Source organism: Esox lucius, chromosome 5, assembly GCF_011004845.1.
Source record: "Esox lucius isolate fEsoLuc1 chromosome 5, fEsoLuc1.pri, whole genome shotgun sequence".
In the NCBI taxonomy this organism is placed as follows: Eukaryota; Metazoa; Chordata; class Actinopteri; order Esociformes; family Esocidae; genus Esox; species Esox lucius.
In genome coordinates this window covers 13,591,659-13,612,266 of record NC_047573.1, presented here as the reverse complement: position 1 = coordinate 13,612,266, position 20,608 = coordinate 13,591,659, and the positions used below count along the sequence as shown (strand labels likewise).

Below are 20,608 nucleotides of genomic sequence, written 5' to 3'. Positions count from 1 at the left end.
CATAGTCGAAATAACACTATTCCCATAGTCGAAATAACACTATTCCCATAGTCGAAATAACACTATTTCCCATAGTCGAAATAACACTATTCCCATAGTCGAAATAACACTATTCCCATAGTCGAAATAACACTATTCCCCTAGTCGAAATAACACTATTCCCATAGTCGAAATAACACTATTCCCATAGTCGAAATAACACTATTCCCATTGTCGAAATAAAGTACACACACACACACACACACACAAACACATGGTAGCAGACACAAACACACACACACACACACATTGCACCTGTACTTTAGGATTCACCTAAGCCTCAGTGTCCCCAGTAATGCACAATGACCTCATGGAGATATCAGACAGGATCGGAAAATATGTCTGCCCTAATACCCCAGACAAAGAGAGAAATGGGTAGATCAAGAAAGAGAAAGAAAGACAGATACATTGAGATACATAGATGGATAGATAGATACAGATGACATGAAGAGATATTATGAGATACATTATGAAGTAACACGTTTGCATCACAGCGTTGAAGGGTGAGTGGCATGGTTTATATATTGAAGCTCGTACTTCAGTAGGAGTGATCAGACCATCTTTTTGCAATGTTTTATGTCTCTTTTAGAATGTATTTTGTTTTCCAGGTATGAAAATAATCCAAAACCCGACAGTTTAAGATTTAAGAAATACCTTTTAGACATTTTCCATCTTTCTCCATCTTTGCTGAATAAGTTGTTCCTCACACATTTCCTCAAATCAAGGTTAAACTGAAAAACGCTAAATATTGTCACATAAAAATTTGAGGTCCTGTAAAAATGAGGATTAGAGTAAAGCATCAGGAGTGAGTTTTAGAGCCAGGATTTAGGTTAAAATTAGGAGATTTTTTCTTTTTAAGGGAAATTATTTTCAACGTCCCATTTTGGCTGAAATAAGTTTAAAAAAGGTATTCAGATTTGTGCCTTATGAAGATCATTGAAAAAGTGCACCAAATATAACCATACATTTCTGTTATGGACTTGAATGTGTTATTAATATTAAAACACACACATACACCCACACACAGAAAACCACCCACCCACACACACAGACCTGACATTAACCAGCAGAGGGGGTTACTGTGCTGATTGTGAAATGTGTTTTCAACCACCCACAAATCAGCAAACTTTTATTTTAAATCCTTCTCACAGCACACATATACTGCTGATGGAATAGGATTTCAATACAAAGCTGCCAGTACTACATTAATAAAATAAATAGAAACAAACGAAATGAACCAGTTTATACATCTATCATCACAAATGTACAATAAACTAGAAACAATTAAAAATGAACAGGTTTTGATTCATATTTCAATAATAAAACAGCAGAATAGACAATTAGTTCATCAGTATAAGACATTACGAATCAATAAGTTTGTCACCATTCAGAACAACAAAAAAATATTTTTTGTCCACAAAAAGGAGCATTACAATCAAAGTCAACATGAAGGAACAGTATACGACAGGAAAACATGAAGGAACAGTATACGATAGGAAAACATGAAGGAACAGTTTACGATAGGAAAACATGAAGGAACAGTATACGATAGGAAAACATGAAGGAACAGTTTACGATAGGAAAACGTGAAGGAACAGTTTACGATAGGAAAACGTGAAGGAACAGTTTACGATAGGAAAACATGAAGGAACAGTTTACGACAGGAAAACGTCAAGGAACAGTATACAACAGGAAAACATGAAGGAACAGTATACGACAGGAAAACGTGAAGGAACAGTATACGACAGGAAAACGTGAAGGAACAGTATACGACAGGAAAACAGAGAGCACTGAAAAATAAAAAAAGTCTGAAACAATTGTGTGGCTGCTACACTGTTGTGGAAGGGCTATGATGTATGCAAAGACTCACACTCACACAAATACAGACACACACACACACGCGCGCGCACACACACAGGCCATGGTGCAGAAATGACAACTAACACATCTAAATACTATGGGTACTGTGATTTAGACACACACACCCACACACACACACACATGCCCTCTAGAGTGAAAAGGGTACCTTGAAAGGATCACGAAAGGTCATGGATATCGAAACCCTTCTTTGTCTCCCGCCATGCTGGCCATCACTGTTGACACAGACCGTTCCCTATCTAGAGTCTCAGCCGTTGTTCTAACAGTGAGCACTGTGAGCCTTTACCATCAGCTTGTAAGGGGACTGCTGTTTTAGGACTAATCAGCGCAGGTCTGCTCTGTGTAGCGGTCAGATGGGCAGCTCACTTCCAGGATGAGCACCTCACCCTGGCCTCCACCCACAACAACCTCAGACTTTTTCGGCCCACCAGAAAAGCCCAACTGGGCTCCTCTGACACCAGAATGTTTGTGAATGTGTGGCGCTGGTCGGACCATGTGTTTCACCTCGGTAGTTACCTGGGCAACAAGGCTGGGAATGACTCTCCTATGAACGACAATCATTCACAACATGTGCAACAGACTCCACTTGATTTAACTCAGCGTGTAAGGTAGAGGAAGGATAATGGTTTAAAGGGATAACAGAGCGCTGGATATAGTTTTGTTGGTAGAACCTGGAACCTCATTTCAACATTGTAGGTGAGAATGTCCTCAGTAACAACATCACTCTGATAGAAATCAGAACAGTCCACAGTAGCTAATTCTTCCTGCAGCCTGAAGCCAGTCCGGTGGTGCTATATAGCTTCACATGCTAATCATCAATATATCGACTGATTATATTGCTCACAATCACACAGAGATCTAACACACACACAGAGCGGTGTCACACATTGTCCAACTGCACAACATCCAGCCAGAGGTTCTCTCCCAACAGGTCTGACACCTTTTCTGCGTTAGTGACCTGAGTTGTCGTGGGACTCTGGTCTTTGTAGCAGGGAGATGGAGTGGCTTGATGCGCTAGTGACGATGACTGCATGGGTCTGGCCAGATAGGACCCTTTTAGATGACCTCCCCTTCCTGATATCCTCCAGCTGTGACAGAAAGAGGCCATGGGATATCATTCTCACTAAACAATACCATCAGATTGATCAATTGATTGGATTTATTTTCTAATTGATTATGGAGCGGTAGAAATAGACCTTGGTCTCATCATTACTCCCTGTCAAAATAAAGGTTAAATGATGTACAGTTGGTTGATTGTTATGAGATCATTTTTTTTACTATAATGTACAAGTCTACAAAATATATCTACACTCACAGAGGATTGCGCAGGAAGGATATTGGTCAAACCAGTGATCTCAGACATGGAGATGTCCTCTGGCTCGGTCAGAGTCTGGAACCAAGGAAACGGTCAGCACACGCAGGCTGACAAACACCCTAGCAGTGTGATGGGGTCATGTGAAAGTGCATGTAATGTATCACATAGGGCTCAAAACCAGATTCCACCACAGCTAATGGCATCCTCATGTATCATGTATGCATGCATGTGTACGTGTGTGTGTGGATTAAATAAAGGGAGTGAGAATAAAGAAACGGACATATAAAGGGTGCTGGGATGCTACTGTGATTGTAGAACACACTGTAAGAATAGGCACCTGGACATGAACATATACACACACATTCTGACACTCACACTGATGTGTTGCAGGCGACAGACGACTGGGTCGGAGGGGGAATGAGAGGACGCTTTCTCAAACACCCCAGAGTCGTGACCTTTCACCTTTAGGGAGCAATGCCCCTTTGACCTCTGGGACGAGGTGGGTTGTAGCTTGGTTGCATCAATGGAAACCTGACGACTGGCTGGACGAGAAGAGAGTTCCGTCTCTATGTCTGTAAGGGCCTGAGAAACAGTCAGGCAGACAGTTGGACAGAAGAGATATATACACACATACCGACATACATCCATACAAACACACACAGACACACGCAAATCACTGACATATGTTTGAGGTTTGCACAAACGTACATGGAAAAACCGGTTAACAGACACAGTTAGTACAATCATCTTAAAGCTCGGTGAGACAACCATATCAATGTTACGGCAAGACATTTCCTACACGGGTGCCTGGTGCCACTGGAAATGGAGAGGAAGGGCTAAGAGTGTGGCTGAGCGTAGTGTTGTTTCAAACACATGGTTCTAATGTGCTTCGTACAACTCCATTCCCTCCATTCCAGCTATTACCATATAACACCCTCCACTCATCAACCCCCCAGTGTGGGATTTTTTGGGATTCATTTTGAAAAGGCAAGTTTTCAGACAGTTTTCATTCGATGGGCAGCCGTCTTGACGTTATGTTAGGGCCATAGGGGTTCAAACAGAGAGAAACCCCGAAGACTCACTGATTCGTTGTCCGACTGGGAGGAGTGGCGGCGTCTGCTAGTCTTGTTGGGGTCAGATGTTGTACTAGTGAGGGTTGATCGACGGGTGGACATGAAGCTGCTGCTGCTAAAACGATCTCTGGTAGGAACGCACAGCAACATGCCCATGAATGGGATGTACCTACTGATCGCTAACCTGGATCAGGGAGAAAGATCAATGCAGAGAGAAAGAAACAGAGAGAGAGAGAAGTGGGAGAAAAAAGGCAAATTGCAAAGTTGATGGGATTTGACGTCACATGACTGAGTTGTATTAACTTGCCACTTTTACAAACTCTTGTGAAATATACTAATTCTGTATAAAGACAAACATCTCAACAGCTGTGACAGAACACCCTACAGAATACTAAAAAGCTGGTTATGTGGCCATCCAAACACACAAGCTGTGTCAACTGAACAAAAAAGAGAGGTTGGCTCAAAACGAACAAATACCTTTAAAAAAGCTGAGAATCTGTACTCGAAGTTCATTGCAATCGTTTGATTTCAAATGCGAACATTCTTCGTTTTGAGCCAAAAGAAGAACATTTCCTTCACCGTCCCAATATGTAAGAAGGGCACTTAAGTTCAGAGATACATTAAGATGTGGATGTACATTTGATGGGTGTGATGATACCTGTATTTTGGGTGTGTTATGGCATATATAATGGGGTTGTGGACAGCTGAGGCTTTAGCGATGGCAGCAGGAACAGAGTTCATATATGGAGTCAACATGTCAGCGTACCTGGAGAATAGAAAAGGGTTAGAAAAAGAGAATAAAGAAACTACAATGATCACACTCACACATTTACTAGCTAGGCTCAAGACACGGCCAACTGAAAATGCAGCTCTCGTCACCATCTGTCCTTCCTAAGTGGATGATCTACTTTCACCAATGATTGTTTTCAAAATAGAAACAGACAATTTTTTTAAGATTTATAAGACCTATACAAATCACAATTTATTCTGTGCTGTAACGGGGGGAGGTGGAAATCATAGCTAGGACAAATGTCTATGAAATCTTGACATATCAATGGGATTTAGAACATTGAGATGGTTACTATATGACAGGAGAAGAGACAACAGTCCGCTTACAGGAAGTGGATTAGATTACATTAGTTGAATAGAACAATGGTATACAATGACTTGGTGCCAAAAAACTGTACATAACGGAGAGTGAGATACTGTAATTTCCTCATGATACAGTCACAGAGAGCCTCAAATGTACTTTTCAAAGTTGCCAGAAGCTCAAATGCATCTGGAATATGTACACACTTGCTTAGTATTATTTGTATGCTTAACATGGACAGGTGTTCGGCTGAATGAGAAGGGTCTGGCGAAAGGACATTACAGGACATTGTAAGAGGCAAGTTCAAATTATCTTCGGGGTCATACCTTAGCATGAGCCGGTTGGATACAGAGTAGATTCACATGAGTTTATTAAATGATGCCCATATGTACAGGGTATGAAAATGCGTTAATTTCCATCAATATTCTAATACCCAGACACACAACAAGCCCGCCATCGTACCCTGCAAACGCGGTGAGAGCCACGCAGGAGTACGGAGCCCAAGAGACGACGTAGAGCAAGATAACGACGAGGGCAATCTTGGCGGTCTTCCACTCACTCCTCATGTTATGCATGCTCTTAACCGAGTCCCTGGTGCCCTCGTTGATCTTTCGAACTGTCCTGCACAACACATGGTCATTTAAATATGAGCATTAGTGATGGCGGTCATAAGAGAATTATCAGCAGATGATATAGATTTTTCAAGGATCAATAATGTAAGAGAGCGTCAGACATCAATGTTAATACATTGGCAAGCTTAATGTACTCTGTGTGTTCAATACTGTGTGGGTGTTTGTGTGTGTGTATGTGTGTGTGTGTGTGAGTGGATGTGCACAGTAAGATGTCAAAATCTCACTTTAAACACCAACGTCCGCCCCAAGTTTGTGCTAACCAATTGTTCTTATGATATAGGAAGATTTGGAAGAGCGTTAAAGAAATAACCTGGAAGAAAATGCTCACCCCCACTGGATTTAACAGAAATTTGCCATGAGATGAAAGAGGGACACTTTTTTTCTCCACATTTTCCACCTACTGTATCCCACTGCGCCAATCCACAACACAATACACAACACAATCCACAACATAATCCACCACACAATCCACAACACAATCCACCACACAATCCACCACACAATCCACCACACAATCCACAACACAATCCACAACACAATCCACCACACAATCCACCACACAATCCACCACACAATCCACCACACAATCCACCACACAATCCACAACATAATCCACCACACAATCCACCACACAATCCACAACATAATCCACCACACAATCCACCACACAATCCACAACACAATCCACAACACAATCCACAACTCAATCCACCACACAATCCACCACACAATCCACAACATAATCCACCACACAATCCACAACACAATCCACAACACAATCCACAACACAATCCACAACACAATCCACAACACAATCCACAACACAATCCTCACTGTAACAGCTCTCACTGTAGTGGCCGGTCTTCCACTCATATTCTGGCGTGGAACGGAAAACAAACCTTTTATACACATGTATCGATTGGGAACCGTGTCGATATCCCTGTGTGTGCCCACCTTGTGGCGCTGCGTACAGTGGTAAAGATGCAGACATAGCAGTAGATAATGACGAAGAGCGGGATGAAAAAGACGCAGACGAAAAGCAGCATGGTGTAAGCACGGACAGACGGCGTGAATGTCATGTAGTCCCACGAGCACGATGTCATCAAACCTTCTGGCACGTACGCACCTGTCACACACACAAGCAGATAGGCACACACTGTATGTGGATCTCATGTATAGCTTGGACACAGTGTTATAGTGACCGCACTGTATATCTGTGTGTGTCTCTGCGTGGGGTCTAGGTCTATGTGTACCTCCCACAAAAGTCCCAACAAAGAGAGTAAAACCGGACAGGGTACTGAGGTTAAGATTATTTAGGTTAGATTTAAGTGTTAGGGCGAGGTATATTTAAGCCATAAAGGTTACCTTGTTGAGTTTAGGGTTAGGTGTTAGGGCTAGGTTAAGTTGAATTGAGGTTGGGGAAAGGGTTGGTTAAGGGTTAGGGGACAGAAAACAGGGTTAGGGTTAGTATAGTTTAGGGGAGAGAGAACAGGTATTATCAGAACCACACAAAAACAGGAAAACTAATATCTGTGTTCTTGTTTCTCTACCTCTTCAGGACAAAAACAGACTTAAATTCACCAAATATCCTGCCTGCCATTACATGAAACATGGTAAAAACTTTTATAAGTTAGTGGGTTAGGTTTATGGTTTAGGTGTAGGGTTATGCTTAGGGTTACATTTAGGATTAGAAATTAGGGAACATAGGTTTTTGAATAAACAAGTTGTCCTAACAAGTTGTGTGATGTGTATATCTGTAACTGTGTGTGTCTGTTACAGTGTGTTTGTAACGTTGTGTGTCTGTAACTGTGTGTTAGTCTGTGCTTGTATTTCTCTGTGTATTTCATCTGTCTGTATACTCACTCCAGCCGAAGAAGGGCGGCAAGGACCAGACCATGCAGTAGAACCAGGAAGCGGCCATGACGTACAGGGCCCTACGTCGTGACATCACACCCATAGAAGCCAGAGGTCGCGTGATGACAAAGTATCGGTCCACGGCAATCACCATCAGAGTAATCATACTGGTCATCCCAAACAGCGCTCCACAGAATGCATACAGCTCACACGCTAAGAGAGAGAGGGCATTGGTTACCTACAGTTCATGAATCACGAATCCAATTCTAACAGAAGTCATCGGGCGTCAAGCTGGTGTTGCTTCCTCACTATAAAAGCAGTTACTCAGTAACAAAAATGTCTTGCACACATGATCATAACAAACACAAACCTTCTTCACAGGATTTTAGTTGTTGCCAAGAGTAATGTAAAATCCAATCAAAATGATTCAACGTGCTGGAAATACGGCTATTCATTATGACAGCTGTTTATTCCTGAATTAATCAGGTTATGAACCTAAATTAATCTCTAGGTTCAGCGTTAGGCATAATATAAAATGACAACTCCTACATATATTTATTTTAAACTAATATCAATTCATATATTTTACCATCTAATTAAGTAGTGAACTCAAAGTCTTCAAAAGCACAGCTAGCTTTTCTTTAAATCCTCAGAATATAAAACAAAAGATTGATTAAAAGGGGTTTATTACTAATAGAACAAGAACACGGTATTAGACGTGAAATGCAGATCAATGGATAAGGGCGACATGCAGGTTTCAAGACGGACAGAAGGGGGCAGACAAGTAGCAGAATGAATGGCCCTAACCTACCATCAGATGCCGATAAGAATAACAAAGTGTATGTCACACTGATAACCAAGTACTACATAACACATCGGCTAGCAGCACTTATTCAGGTGTCCTATGCTCTACATCACTATTCACACACATTGCAGTTTTCAACGGAGGAAGATTAAATGCAAAACAATGTATATGCTCAAACATGAATTTGCCTAGTATGTCTGTATGGGAGAGTCCAAGCATCAGTAAACGATGAGGTCTTTCACAACAGCCTCCGGCTGGGATGGAGCTTTCACTTTTATGTAACCATCTGGTTGGTGTCTGTCTCCTTGGATACAGTAAAATTGGTGGTGGCCAATATCTTAGATGGCCAATATTGTAGAGGTAAGCTACAATATTAGATGGCCAATATTGTAGAGGTAAGCTATACTGTTTCAGGGTGAGATTCCGTTGGGATCTTATTCTGCCATATGGTCTCAAAAGATTAAAAATCTTTCAGTCTTTCTCCCCACTTCACTAACACAGCTTTGGTGTGTTCGATGTTGAAAAAGCCACTGAAATGCTTTATGCAGGGCCGGCATAAGCGAGATAGCGGTCACTTAGGGCCCCCGACCACTACAGAGCACCTGACTTCTAGAGAGCCCCTGACCGCTAGGGAGCCCCCAGACGCTAGTTAGCCGACAACTGGGGGAGATGGGGCCCCAAAATAAAATTTTGCTTAGGGCCCCCAAAAGGCTAGAGCTTTATGTGCATGTTCTTTACCACAGTGGACCCAGTACGGTGATGAGGTGTTACAGCTCCAATTCACTATGAGGTACAGGGGGCTCAGAGAATTAGCCTACTTGGATGACTGGCTGGCACGCCCCCACCCCATCTCCCATGATGACCGGTCTGATTCCGGGTTTTGGAAGTCTGGTGACATTCCAGCACTCTCAAATCTGGGAGCTTCTTGGCAAGGCTGACGTAGATGTGTCTCTTCTGTACTTCTCCACGGGAGACCAGACTGCTATACCTGTGTATCAGTGGCTTCACGGTGGCTTCTCGCCCCTGAGTGGTTCAATCTCTAAGACAGAGGCTAGCTTTTAAATGTACATTATTCACTTATTCACCAGGAAAGGGCAAATTCTCGAGGTGTCATGGGAATCTCCGCTCACAGAGCTCTGCCGTTGATATGTTATACATTGCAATCTTGGCGGTATGTTGGCTTAGTAGAAATTGCAAGGGGAAATACTTGATGTGACTTTTAAGTTCTTAGATCCTAGTACATTGGTGTGTTGGGTTTGGAATTAAATTATGCCGATTTGCAGCAAAACCACAGACTTGCCCATTACACAGCACCTTATATTTGTTTCCATGAGTCAAAACGTTATCAGCGTTATATTGAAAAAACCACTTGGCCTTAATCCCTTTATTGAGCGCCCACTAATTGATGTCTTTGATAGTGTTCACTGGAGGCTGTCATTGTTTGATTGAAAATTATATTTATTTGCATATGATAGACATGTCCTATATAGACCCATGTGGCATATTTCTATGATGTCATCATATGATGTCATCTTGTTTTTTTTTTTAAACATTGCGTCATGTGTTTTTAATACTTGTGATGCAACTCTTTATTTTTACTTGTCTTCAGTCTGATGTCCTCTGTGGTGTCATTCAGAAAGACACAATATTAAAGATATAGTACATGATAAGCTGGTTGTAATGATGATCTTAACAGTACAAAGGTAAACGAGACACTGATTGGTCCCAGAAACCAATTAGTTCCAGCAAGAGCCAGAACACGTAGGTTAAAGTGGGTTTGGTTGGGAAAAAAAGAAGAAATTGGCTTGATATTCTGGTCATAGATAATCCAGTCTTTGATTGTTACATTCAGTTAGAATTGCCAGATAAGGCGCATCCAGCGTGGTGGCTGAACATATTTTCCAGTATATACTCTGCTGTTTGATCATCCAGTGATATGCAGTGGTGTCCAAGAAACATCTAAAAGCCTATTTGACTCTAAAAGGCACTTGAGGCAGCTTTATGAATAAATCTCATCAAAGCAGCCCATAGCTGTGTAGTGGTTTAATTCAGGAGGAAGAGGATTGATCTATTATAAAGCATCAATAAACTGTCATCCCCCATGACAGACGGAACGAGTGAGAAAGAGATGGATGAAAAGAAAGAGTGGAAACCGAGAGAGAAAGGTTAGAAAGGGGGGACTTCAAAACAATAACCATTAATGGTCAAAGCTCCAGTAATGGGTCACCTTCATTAGCAGTCAATGAGCTCTAGGGGGTCCCATTTGCCCGTTGTTCCCAAGATGTTACCTTCATTTTATTTGGCTTTCTGCGGTTACCTTTTTCTCCAAAGATCCACCTGTTGTACAGGCTGTTGATGAAGAAAGTGGGGGTCTGAGTGATACACATGAGGAAGTCTGTCAACGCCAGGTTAATAATGAAAAAGTTTGCTGGAGTACGCAAACTTTTACTCCTAAAGAAACAGGAGGGGAGAATTGGGATGTGGGGATGGAGGAGAGTGAAGAAAGGAGGAGAAGGTGGAAGGAGAGGGTGGAAGGAGAGGATGGAAGGAGAGGATGGAAGGAGAGGATGGAAGGAGAGGATGGAAGTAGAGGATGGAAGGAGAGGATGGAAGGAAAGGATGGAAGGAGAGGGTGGAAGGAGAGGATGGAAGGAAAGGATGGAAGGAGAGGGTGGAAGGAAAGGATGGAAGGAGAGGATGGAAGGAAAGGGTGGAAGGAAAGGGTGGAAGGAGAATAAGGGGGTTAGTAATATTATATACACTGTACATTTCGATTAGTATTTTATTCTTTATGTCTTTCTGACTTAATTAAGAGTAAAAACCTTGGCCCTGCTGCTGAAAGCGGAACACTCATGTGTGTGAACATAAAAGACGTTTAACTTGGAACACGGACACAATCTTTACATTGCACACTTTCAGTCATGTGAAGGCCTGTATTATAGTGCTTTGAAGACACATATATAAAGAAACAGCAGCAGCCATGTGGATTGATTGATTGGTACATGGTTATTACCTGCAGAAGGCGTACATGACAAGGAAGTTTCCCACCATGCCTGTTATTCCCACAGCAAAGATGATGGAGCCTAGGGTATAGTGGTGGTGCTCTGGGACATCCACCGTTGGGAAGGGCCATCGTGCCCGCATGGCAACCTAAAGAGTAGGAAACGGGGATTTTAATAATGAAACAAACAGAAATAACCGTATCCTTTACACTGAGCGCTCTTATATTGTTTTGCTGTTATTTTACCCTGTAAATATATTAAGAACACATAAAACTTTGCTCAACAGAACAAAGTTGTGAGCTCTCGGATTTGAATCAGAAACCCTTAATTTGCTAGGTTATCGAGTCGCTATCCCAATATAAATACAGTGTTTCTAGGAATGTAAGCAATATTATGCTTTTCAATAATTATGCATGGACTTGAAAACAGTAGAAAATGGCAAGGCAGAAATATAATGTAGGAAAATCTGTCTTTGTTCATCTCTCCCTTTAAAGACTGTAGAATGACTCAGTCAATGGCTGTCTATATGATGACCACTCTGTCTAACTGTATGCTTATGATTTTGCCTTCACTGTATTCCAATCCAAACTGAATACTCCCAAAGACTGTTGACCTCTCCTGATGTCTAATAACAACAAGGGTCAATGTACTCTCGAGTCTCCATGGATACACACACACACATACACACACACACACAAATGCATACTTGTTAAAACATACAGAATAGCTAAATTGTTATTCTGTAAATGCTAAAATTTACTTCAATACTTTGTGTTTCTCTGAAGAAGACCTCCTGAGAGGAGAACACAAATGTTGCCTCATTCCGCCATTCCTACACAACACAATCCTGCTCTCGAGAATATAGTAGGAACTCACTTATACTTCCACTTTGTAATCCCTGTGTGTGTGTGTGTGTGGTTGTGTGTGTGTGTGTGTAGTCAACTGCTCGACATCTGCTTCCTTAAAGCTACAGCTGAAACTCTAAAGACAATGTCTTAAACACTGACCCCATGTTTAAGGGTACTTAGTTGGTCACTGTTTGAGCAAACCAGAGGGTGGGTAGATGGAGGCGTGCAAAGCCAAACAACAGCAGTAAAATAATACATTTTAGTTAATCCTTCTAGTTCAGTGTTTCTCAAACCTCTCCTGGGGACCCACAGCCATTCCAAGTATCAGGTGTATCCCTGAAACTATCTCACTTGAATCAAGCAGCCAGGTAGCAGTGATGGCCATTCGAGGCTTAATTACCGTTCTTCTAGCAGCAGGGTATTATGCTAGCAGTGCTAACTCAGATTTTCTTTTTCAAAATAAAAGCCATCATTGAAATATTTAAGGTAATATAGTTAACAATCTAGTCTGTACATTTTATGTTTGATGTCCGTTCCAAAGTTATTCTTGTCTGTTCACAGACCAGATTTTAAACTATATTGCCTTATCCATTTTAATGATGACTTTTATTGTGATAAAGAAAATCTGAATGCTGCCAGCATAATATCTTGCTGCTAAAATAACGCTAATGAAGCCTTGAATGGCCATCACTACCAAGTAGCCTATTTAATAATTAGTCGACAAGTTGATTCAGGTGTGCTAGCTCTGGGATACAACTAATACATGGAATGGTTGTGGGTCCTCAGGAGAGTTTTAAGAACCATTGCTCTAGATGACTACTGATGTCTTGGTTATTAAGTACATTATCTCACAAAAGTGAGTACACCCCTCACATTTTGGTAAATATTTGATTATACCTTTTCATGTGACAACACTGAAGAAATGACACTTTGCTACAATGTAAAGTAATGAGTGTACAGCTTGTATAACAGCGTAAATTTGCTGTCCCTCAAAATAACTCAGTGCTCAGACCATACGCCGAACACTGCATCAAATTGGTCTGCATGGCTGTCATCCCAGAAGGATGCCTCTTCTAAAGATGATGCACAAGAAAGTCTGCAAACAATTTGCTGAAGACAAGCAGACTAAGGACATGGATTACTGCAACCATGTCCTGTGGTCTGATGAGACCAAAATAAACGTATTTGGTTCAGATGGTGTCAAGTGTGTGTGGCGGCAACCAGGTGAGGAGTACAAAGACAAGTGTGTCTTGCCTACAGTAAGCATGGTGGTGGGATTGTCATGGTCTGGGGCTGCATGAGTGCTGCCGGCCCTGGGGAGCTACAGTTCCTTGAGGGAACCATGAATGCCAACATGTACTGTGACATACTGAAGCAGAGCATGTTCCCCTCCCTTCGGAGACTGGGCCGCAGGACAGTATTCCAACATGATAACGACCCCAAACACACCTCCAACATGACCACTGCCTTGCTAAAGAAGTTGAGGGTAAAGTTGATGGACTGGCCAAGCATGTCTCCAGACCTAAACCCTATTGAGCATCTGTGGGGCATCCTCAAACGGAAGGTGGAGGAGCGCAAGGTCTCTAACATCCACCAGCTCCGTGATGTCATCATGGAGCAGTGGAAGAGGACTCCAGTGGCAACCTGTGAAGCTCTGTTGAGCTCCATGCCAAATATAGTTAAGGCAGTGCTGGAAAATAATGGTGGCCACACAAAATATTGACACTTTGGGCCCAATTTGGACATTTTCACTTAGGGGTGTACTCACTTTTGTTGCCAGCTGTTATAGACATTAATGGCTGTGTGTTGTGTTATTTTGAGGGGACAGCAAATGTACACTGTTATACACGCTGTACACTCTGTACAGCTGTACACTGCAAAGTGTCATTTCTTCAGTGTTGTCACATTAAAAGATATGATCAAATATTTACAAAAATGTGAGGGGTGTACTCACTTTTGTGAGATACTGTAACTCTCTCTCTGTCCCCCTCTCCCGATCTTCTTTCCCCTCTCAAACGTTCCCTCGCTACTCTGCATTCTGCACTCTTTTGTTATCCCCACCTACTCCGATCTGAATATTAGTAGAATTGGGGGGAGATCAATTCCAGGCACATCTGCTTCCATGCTTTAGGGCTGTAGTCAGGGTGACACATCTAACTACACAACATGGACACAACAGACAGGGCACGGGCGGTTGGGCATGTGTGTTTCCAAAGATCACAAAAGTGTATTTGTGTGTCCGTGAAAGTGGAGCAGGAAGGAGGACAAGCAAATGAGAAGGACGTGACATGGAGGAAGAGGATAGAGAGAGGAGGAAGAGAAAAATCCCAAGGGGATACTGAATCTTTAGAGTCATGCTTTTGGTCAGTCATCCATATGTGTAATAAAACTGAACTCTTAGAAGTATACACCATATCAGAAGACAACAGTATTATTTCACATGCTGAAATGTTATTTCACATAGCAGTCCCCAGATAATTACATTAGGAAACACCATTTATACAAGCTGGGCCTTCGAACCTGAAGCTTAAGAAAAGGAAACAATTCCAGTACATTGTATATAAAATATGACATCTACTCAACCACCTCATTTGAACCCAGACAAAAACAAATAAAAGGACTCTGATTCGATTACCTAGTAAGACAAAATACGGCAAACAGGACTGTAATTTCATTACCTGGTAAAAGAACATATTCTAACCATGACTAAAAACAACTTGTTTGGTCCATTGTTCAAGTCTTCGCGAGTCACTGGACCCAATAGCTGTAGCGTCTAAATAGGCTATATTCATAACTAGAGGATACATTAGTTGTTGCACATCAATAGTGGACTCCGCCACAGGCTGCGTACATACACAGCTTCGCACGCATGCAGGACCGCACACAGTCAATACTTTATCAAAAATAAGCGCGAGGCTCTGGGTTGAATAATTAATATTCCTTTCCGAGGAAGAACCAGCTCTTGATTGATTCTGTAGATAATATGATTTATTTATTTTGGCCAGCATTTGGGAAATATCGGTGGTACATTACGGTGCGTCCGAGGATAATTCCGACTCTCTGTCTCGCGCGGCTTCTCTCTCTCTCTCTCTCTCTCTCTCTCTCACTCTTCAGAGTTCATTCAAACACGTGCACAACTGAATGAGCAGTGCCAGATGTGTAAGTCAAGCAGATGGAATGTACAGGCTACACGGAGAGTGTTGTAACTATGCATTTCACATGTTCTTACGAGTCCTCTGCAGAGCCTATACAAATTGGGAACGTTTACTGAATCACTTGATTGACTGAAAATGTACAGTGCAAGATATAATGCAGGCCATATCAGTATAGCACGAAAACGCACAATAGGGCTCTACATGTAACCTAGTAGTAAAGCACGAAAAAACCTTATCAACAGGAAAGAAGTCTAAACATTAGTTGCTTTTAGGTACCATTTCTATTGATCAAAGAGCGTGTTTGCAGTACACGCGGAGAGCCCATGCATAGCATGCATATCAATACTGAGGGTTTTAAGTAGATATAGTGTCTCCTAAACATTAAACATTTACAAAAGTTGAAATATATTTTAGCAGACGCTCTCGTCCAGAGCAGCGTACATTTCTGTGGGTGCAATGTTACATTTCCCCCCAATATTTTATAAACAAAAACACAAAACATTAATCAACAGTAAACTAGCGAAAGTACATTGTCTGCAGTTGTTGTTAACTTACGGAGGTGGACGCCGGCTGAAGCTCCATCAGACGATGTGCGCTCACAGAGCTGATGTTCCAAGGCCCTATAGACGGGTCTGGTGCGCGGATACTGCCAGCGCTGACTGGCGGGCGTGCGCTCATTTTGACCACAGGTTAGTGCAACTCCAAGTTCTATGCAGAGAGAGACAGCAATAAGAGAGAAAAAAAACTTAAACAGAGAGCTCCCTCAGTTCTGCAACATGGGCATGCATAACGCATTGCTCCCACACACTCAGAAGTCAGAACAGACTGAGATCAGAGAGTGAGAAAGTACTGGCATTCACTCACACTCCCGCTTTCTACGACTGTCCTTAGGTTCAGGATTGGCGTCAGTTGGTATCTCTCTCCCTCAACCTCTCTGCCACCAGCTTTTCCCCCTGTCTCTCTCCCCCTCTCCCCTCCCCATCTCTCTCTCTCTCTCTCTCCTGCTACGGGGGCTGTCTTTCATTTAACCCCACTACTGAAACGTTTGTAATTGTAAAGGTAAGTAATAATCACAATTGGCGGTGTCCCTCCTCCACATCAGCCCTTCCACCCCTCCGTTCCTCACTGCTTGTGAATGAGATAGTGTCTCTCAGTCTACACACAGCACAAACAAACACACTCACACTGAAATCAATGAAGGAACGTTTCAAACCACTTTCCAGCTGTGTTCTGTGTGGACGGACGGACGGACGACAACCATGTATATTTATGGGATTGTTTGTATGTGTGTATGTGCAGTATGTATGCATGTATAAGGAATTTAGTTGTCAATGTGTCCACGTTTCTTTAACACAGGCCTCTATTGTACTGAAGTATGAAGATAGATTAGTGTTGTTGTTAATAGCTCTGTTGTTCTGTTAGACTCCTGAACCCTAGTTAATCCTTCTTCAGTATACATGACATTTCACGCACACAAACACAAACACACACACACACAATCACAAACAAACACAAACTGCGGTCAGTGTTCACCAGCTGACCGACATCACAGATGCACAATATGTGGTTTCAGTCCATTGTATCGCTATTCATAAGCACTTACCTAAAACATGGTCGATTTGGAGACAAACAAGTGCCCAACAAATGCAGAGAAAAACAGTGGAATTAAATGAAACTGTAATTTTATTTTAACATTTTTATACCTGACTGTAGAGTACTGCAAATGGTTTGATCCACTGATCAATGGCAAATGTGTTGATCCACTGATCTGCTGCAAATGTGTTGATCCACTGATCTTCTGTAAATGTGTTGATCCACTAATCTACTGTAAATGTATTGATCCACTGATCTACTGCAAATTTGTTGATCCACTGATCTTCTGTAAATGTGTTGATCCACTGGTCTTCTGTAAATGTGTTGATCCACTATATTGATCCAATTTATTGATTCATGCATTTACAATGCATGGTTAGCATTCAAACATATATACGTATATCTAGAATTAGAATATGTTTACCCTGTTAATGTTCTTGGTAATGCTCTTTCTCTTCTTTGTGAAAGACATTATCGCATTACACAAATTGTGGGGAGCTTTTCACGAAGGCTATAGTTTGTCCAGAATTTATCTGCACATGTCCTAACCTACACCTAACCCACTTCGCTTTGCCATTTTTTTCAAAACATCCAGATACGAATACAGGCACATCCTTCCACCTACCAGGCTTTTCGACAGCTCTGGACCTAAAGTATCCCTGTGACCTCATCCCTCCTGCCTGTCAGGGAAAGCTGTTCAAGAACGTATTATATACAAATTCAGTTCTGACCCTCAGTGGGATGGTACAGAGAAATTGGCTCTGGATACACACTCTTTCGGTCACAGCCTCATAGGCTGTCTGCCCTTAACTCATTGGGTTAATGAATCCCCCCTGGCTCTGGGTCAGAACTGCTCTCAGGTCCATCCTTGCCCTGTCACCTGTTTGGTAGTTGATTGTTCGCTGTAAACTCATCTGTTTTTAAAAATTTGCCTGCCTTTTATGTCATTTCAAACGTATCCTTGATTACTGCTGCGCCTGCTTCACGTTGGTTAGGGCAAGTCTTTCTCCCTCTGATGTCTGTACTGCATTCAGCCAGAGATGATGGTGGATTGCCACTGTAAAGCCCATAGCACTTGACAAAGTCCAGAATGAAGTCAGTAGTCCTGCACAGCTCAGTTACTGTTTCTATTTGTGGCGGGTCTGAGCCAAATCAATACAGCCTATGGTATTTTTTAGGATACAATTATTTTTGGGAGGGTAAAAAAAACACTCCAGTCAGGACCAGCACCACTAAGGCAGGATGATAAAATATTCTTTCACTCACCAAGGCTGAGGGCTCACTTGTAGAGAAAAGTGGCACGGCGGTTCTTCCTCTGGGCAAACTTTTCGACGACTTTGGGAATTAAGTCATGTAGCTGCTGAATCAGCTGGCTTTCAATGGACAACATGGCCAATGCGTTGAGTCGTGGCTGTCCCAAGGTATTGCAAGTGAAGGTTTTTACCCTGTTCAAGGTGGAAAAGTTCCTCTCTGACTCGGATGTCGTCATAGGTGTTGTTGTGATAATTTTCAGCTGAGTGACAGTCTCAGCAAAAGCCTCCTCTATGTTGTTCTCATGGATGGATCTTAACAGAGACAGGGCCGTCTTACCAGTGTGAAGTTCAGTGTAGCGGTACAGAGTGATCAGCTCAGTCTTCAACTTTTCCTCATTTCCTAGAGGCCATAGTTTCACCGCTTCACTGTAGTTCAACAACATGACTAGGTGCTTCACTGTAGTTAAACAACATGATTAGGTGCTTCACTGTAGTTGAACAACATGACTAGGTGCTTCACTGTAGTTGAACAACATGACTTACTGTAGTCGTTTCCTTCAGAAAGGGGCAGCAATGCAAGTGTCTTAGGAAGCAGCATTTTCAATCAACCATAAAGAAAGAAGGTATGTTCAAATTGTCCTGAGTATGGCTCAGAAGGTAAAGAAATACATTATGTATGGGCCTAAACCAGTCTCTGCCTAGGGCCCCCAAATCTCTATAACCGCCTCTGCTGGATATTTATGAATAGCGTGGGCATCAGCCTTCATGTCAATTTATCAATTTGATAGTGCACAGGAATGCTGGCCAGAAGGTTATGGATTAGCAGAGCGCTGTGGACGAGATTAGGAATGTCATAGAAATGAACTCTTGCACTTTATAAATATTTGAAGATCAGAGAAAACGTAGCCTTCTATAAACTATAAATGCAGTTTATTCTACTACATTTTACATGACTGGAAAACTTACCCCAAAAATACCTCACAAAAGATACTGTATCGCTATCTAGTGAATTTATCATATTACCATAACCCTAACCCATCATAAGGTTTTTTTGCAAATCATTCCAAGAATGAGGAGCATGGTATACAAATGCCGTTTTTCCCAACTCTGAATTAACCCAAGGGATCTCTAAGGTCAGCCAATACTGAGAGGGTGTTTGATAACCCCCACTTCTCCAGTTTAACTTAGAGTTAAGATAGCTTGACAGCTTATATACTAAAGCCTTATATTCTAACAGTGACTGTTTCTCTGGGAAACCAGAGAGTCCCAACCAACCAAACCATACAGAAGACAATGATGTGTTTGAAAATCGGCACCAGTAACGAACCGTCTTGTTTGCAATGAACCTGTTATTTAAGTTAATCATTATGAATTAGCATGGTAGCCCCCTACTTACTTTCAATAGTGGCTTGTCGGCCTGCCAGAATAGGCCATTCAAGGCTGGAAAAAAAATAAGCATTATCTTCTGGCTAGTCTTAGCTTAAACTATTTGAGAAGACAGAACCAAACAGTTGGAGGCAGGGGTGGTGGGTGTGTCCACACCCGCATTCTAATGAGACCAGCGCACATCAGACCGATTTTCCTGATGTTTAAATAGTCAGTCCGAAATCTGATAGGAGTGATAGGAGTGGTCATCGGTGTCAGCTGATACTTCGTTGACCAATAACCACTCGAGTTTCCTGTCTGAACAGGCTATGCTAGTTTCACACCACGAGATCTTGTTAGAATATCAGTGAGGTTCCCAAACCAGCACACATTACGTGAAAACCTCTAGGTTATCTGCTGCCCCTGAGAGTTAACCCACTAGAGATAGATAGAAAATGTGTACAATAGAGAAAGAGAAAGAGAGAGGAAATTAGAAATAAAGTTTGACAAAGTATTAGGCAGTATTACAGAGTATTAGTGTTAATTATGTATTAGAGAAGGTTATTGTTGAAATGCAGGTCATGTTATGAACAAGACTACTGTTATGTAATAGCTGAAATGAGCTTTTCTGTTCTTGGTATGCGGCTGATTCTAGAACGGTCCAGCTGTTACTATGACAACATTGTTTCAGAGGATTATTTTGCTT

General features: G+C 41.9%; 1 protein-coding gene across 3 annotated transcripts; it reads right to left on the bottom strand.

Annotated features, from left to right (window-relative positions):
* Nucleotides 1-514: 514 nt before the first annotated feature.
* LOC105005950 (melanopsin-A) lies at nt 515-20,076 on the bottom strand. 3 transcript variants are annotated; one of them, XM_010864231.4, is made up of 12 exons: nt 19,934-20,076; nt 16,247-16,399; nt 11,700-11,836; nt 11,004-11,137; nt 7,891-8,094; nt 6,982-7,153; nt 5,858-6,016; nt 4,964-5,071; nt 4,315-4,489; nt 3,608-3,814; nt 3,233-3,307; nt 515-3,005 (listed from the first exon to the last, which is right to left on the bottom strand). In XM_010864231.4, exons 2-12 carry the CDS (start codon nt 16,367-16,369, stop codon nt 2,868-2,870), a joined length of 1,632 nt encoding a protein of 543 aa, XP_010862533.2. In that variant the 5' UTR covers nt 16,370-16,399; nt 19,934-20,076; the 3' UTR covers nt 515-2,867. The 3 variants fall into 3 exon arrangements, with proteins under 3 accessions (XP_010862533.2, XP_034148199.1, XP_010862537.2); XM_034292308.1 differs by lacking the exon at nt 19,934-20,076 and adding an exon at nt 16,766-16,826; XM_010864235.4 differs by lacking the exon at nt 19,934-20,076 and adding an exon at nt 16,556-16,621.
* Nucleotides 20,077-20,608: the final 532 nt, after the last annotated feature.

Coding starts and splice junctions, on each gene's coding strand:
- LOC105005950 (XM_010864231.4), bottom strand. CDS start 16,369: ATGAGCGCACGCCCGCCAGTCAGCGCTGGCAGTATCCGCGCACCAGAC. Junction 6,017..6,981: donor ACTGTACGCAGCGCCACAAG/GTGGGCACACAC, acceptor TGTGTTGTGCAG/GACAGTTCGAAAGATCAACG. Junction 4,490..4,963: donor ATAACACACCCAAAATACAG/GTATCATCACAC, acceptor TCCCTGATCCAG/GTTAGCGATCAGTAGGTACA.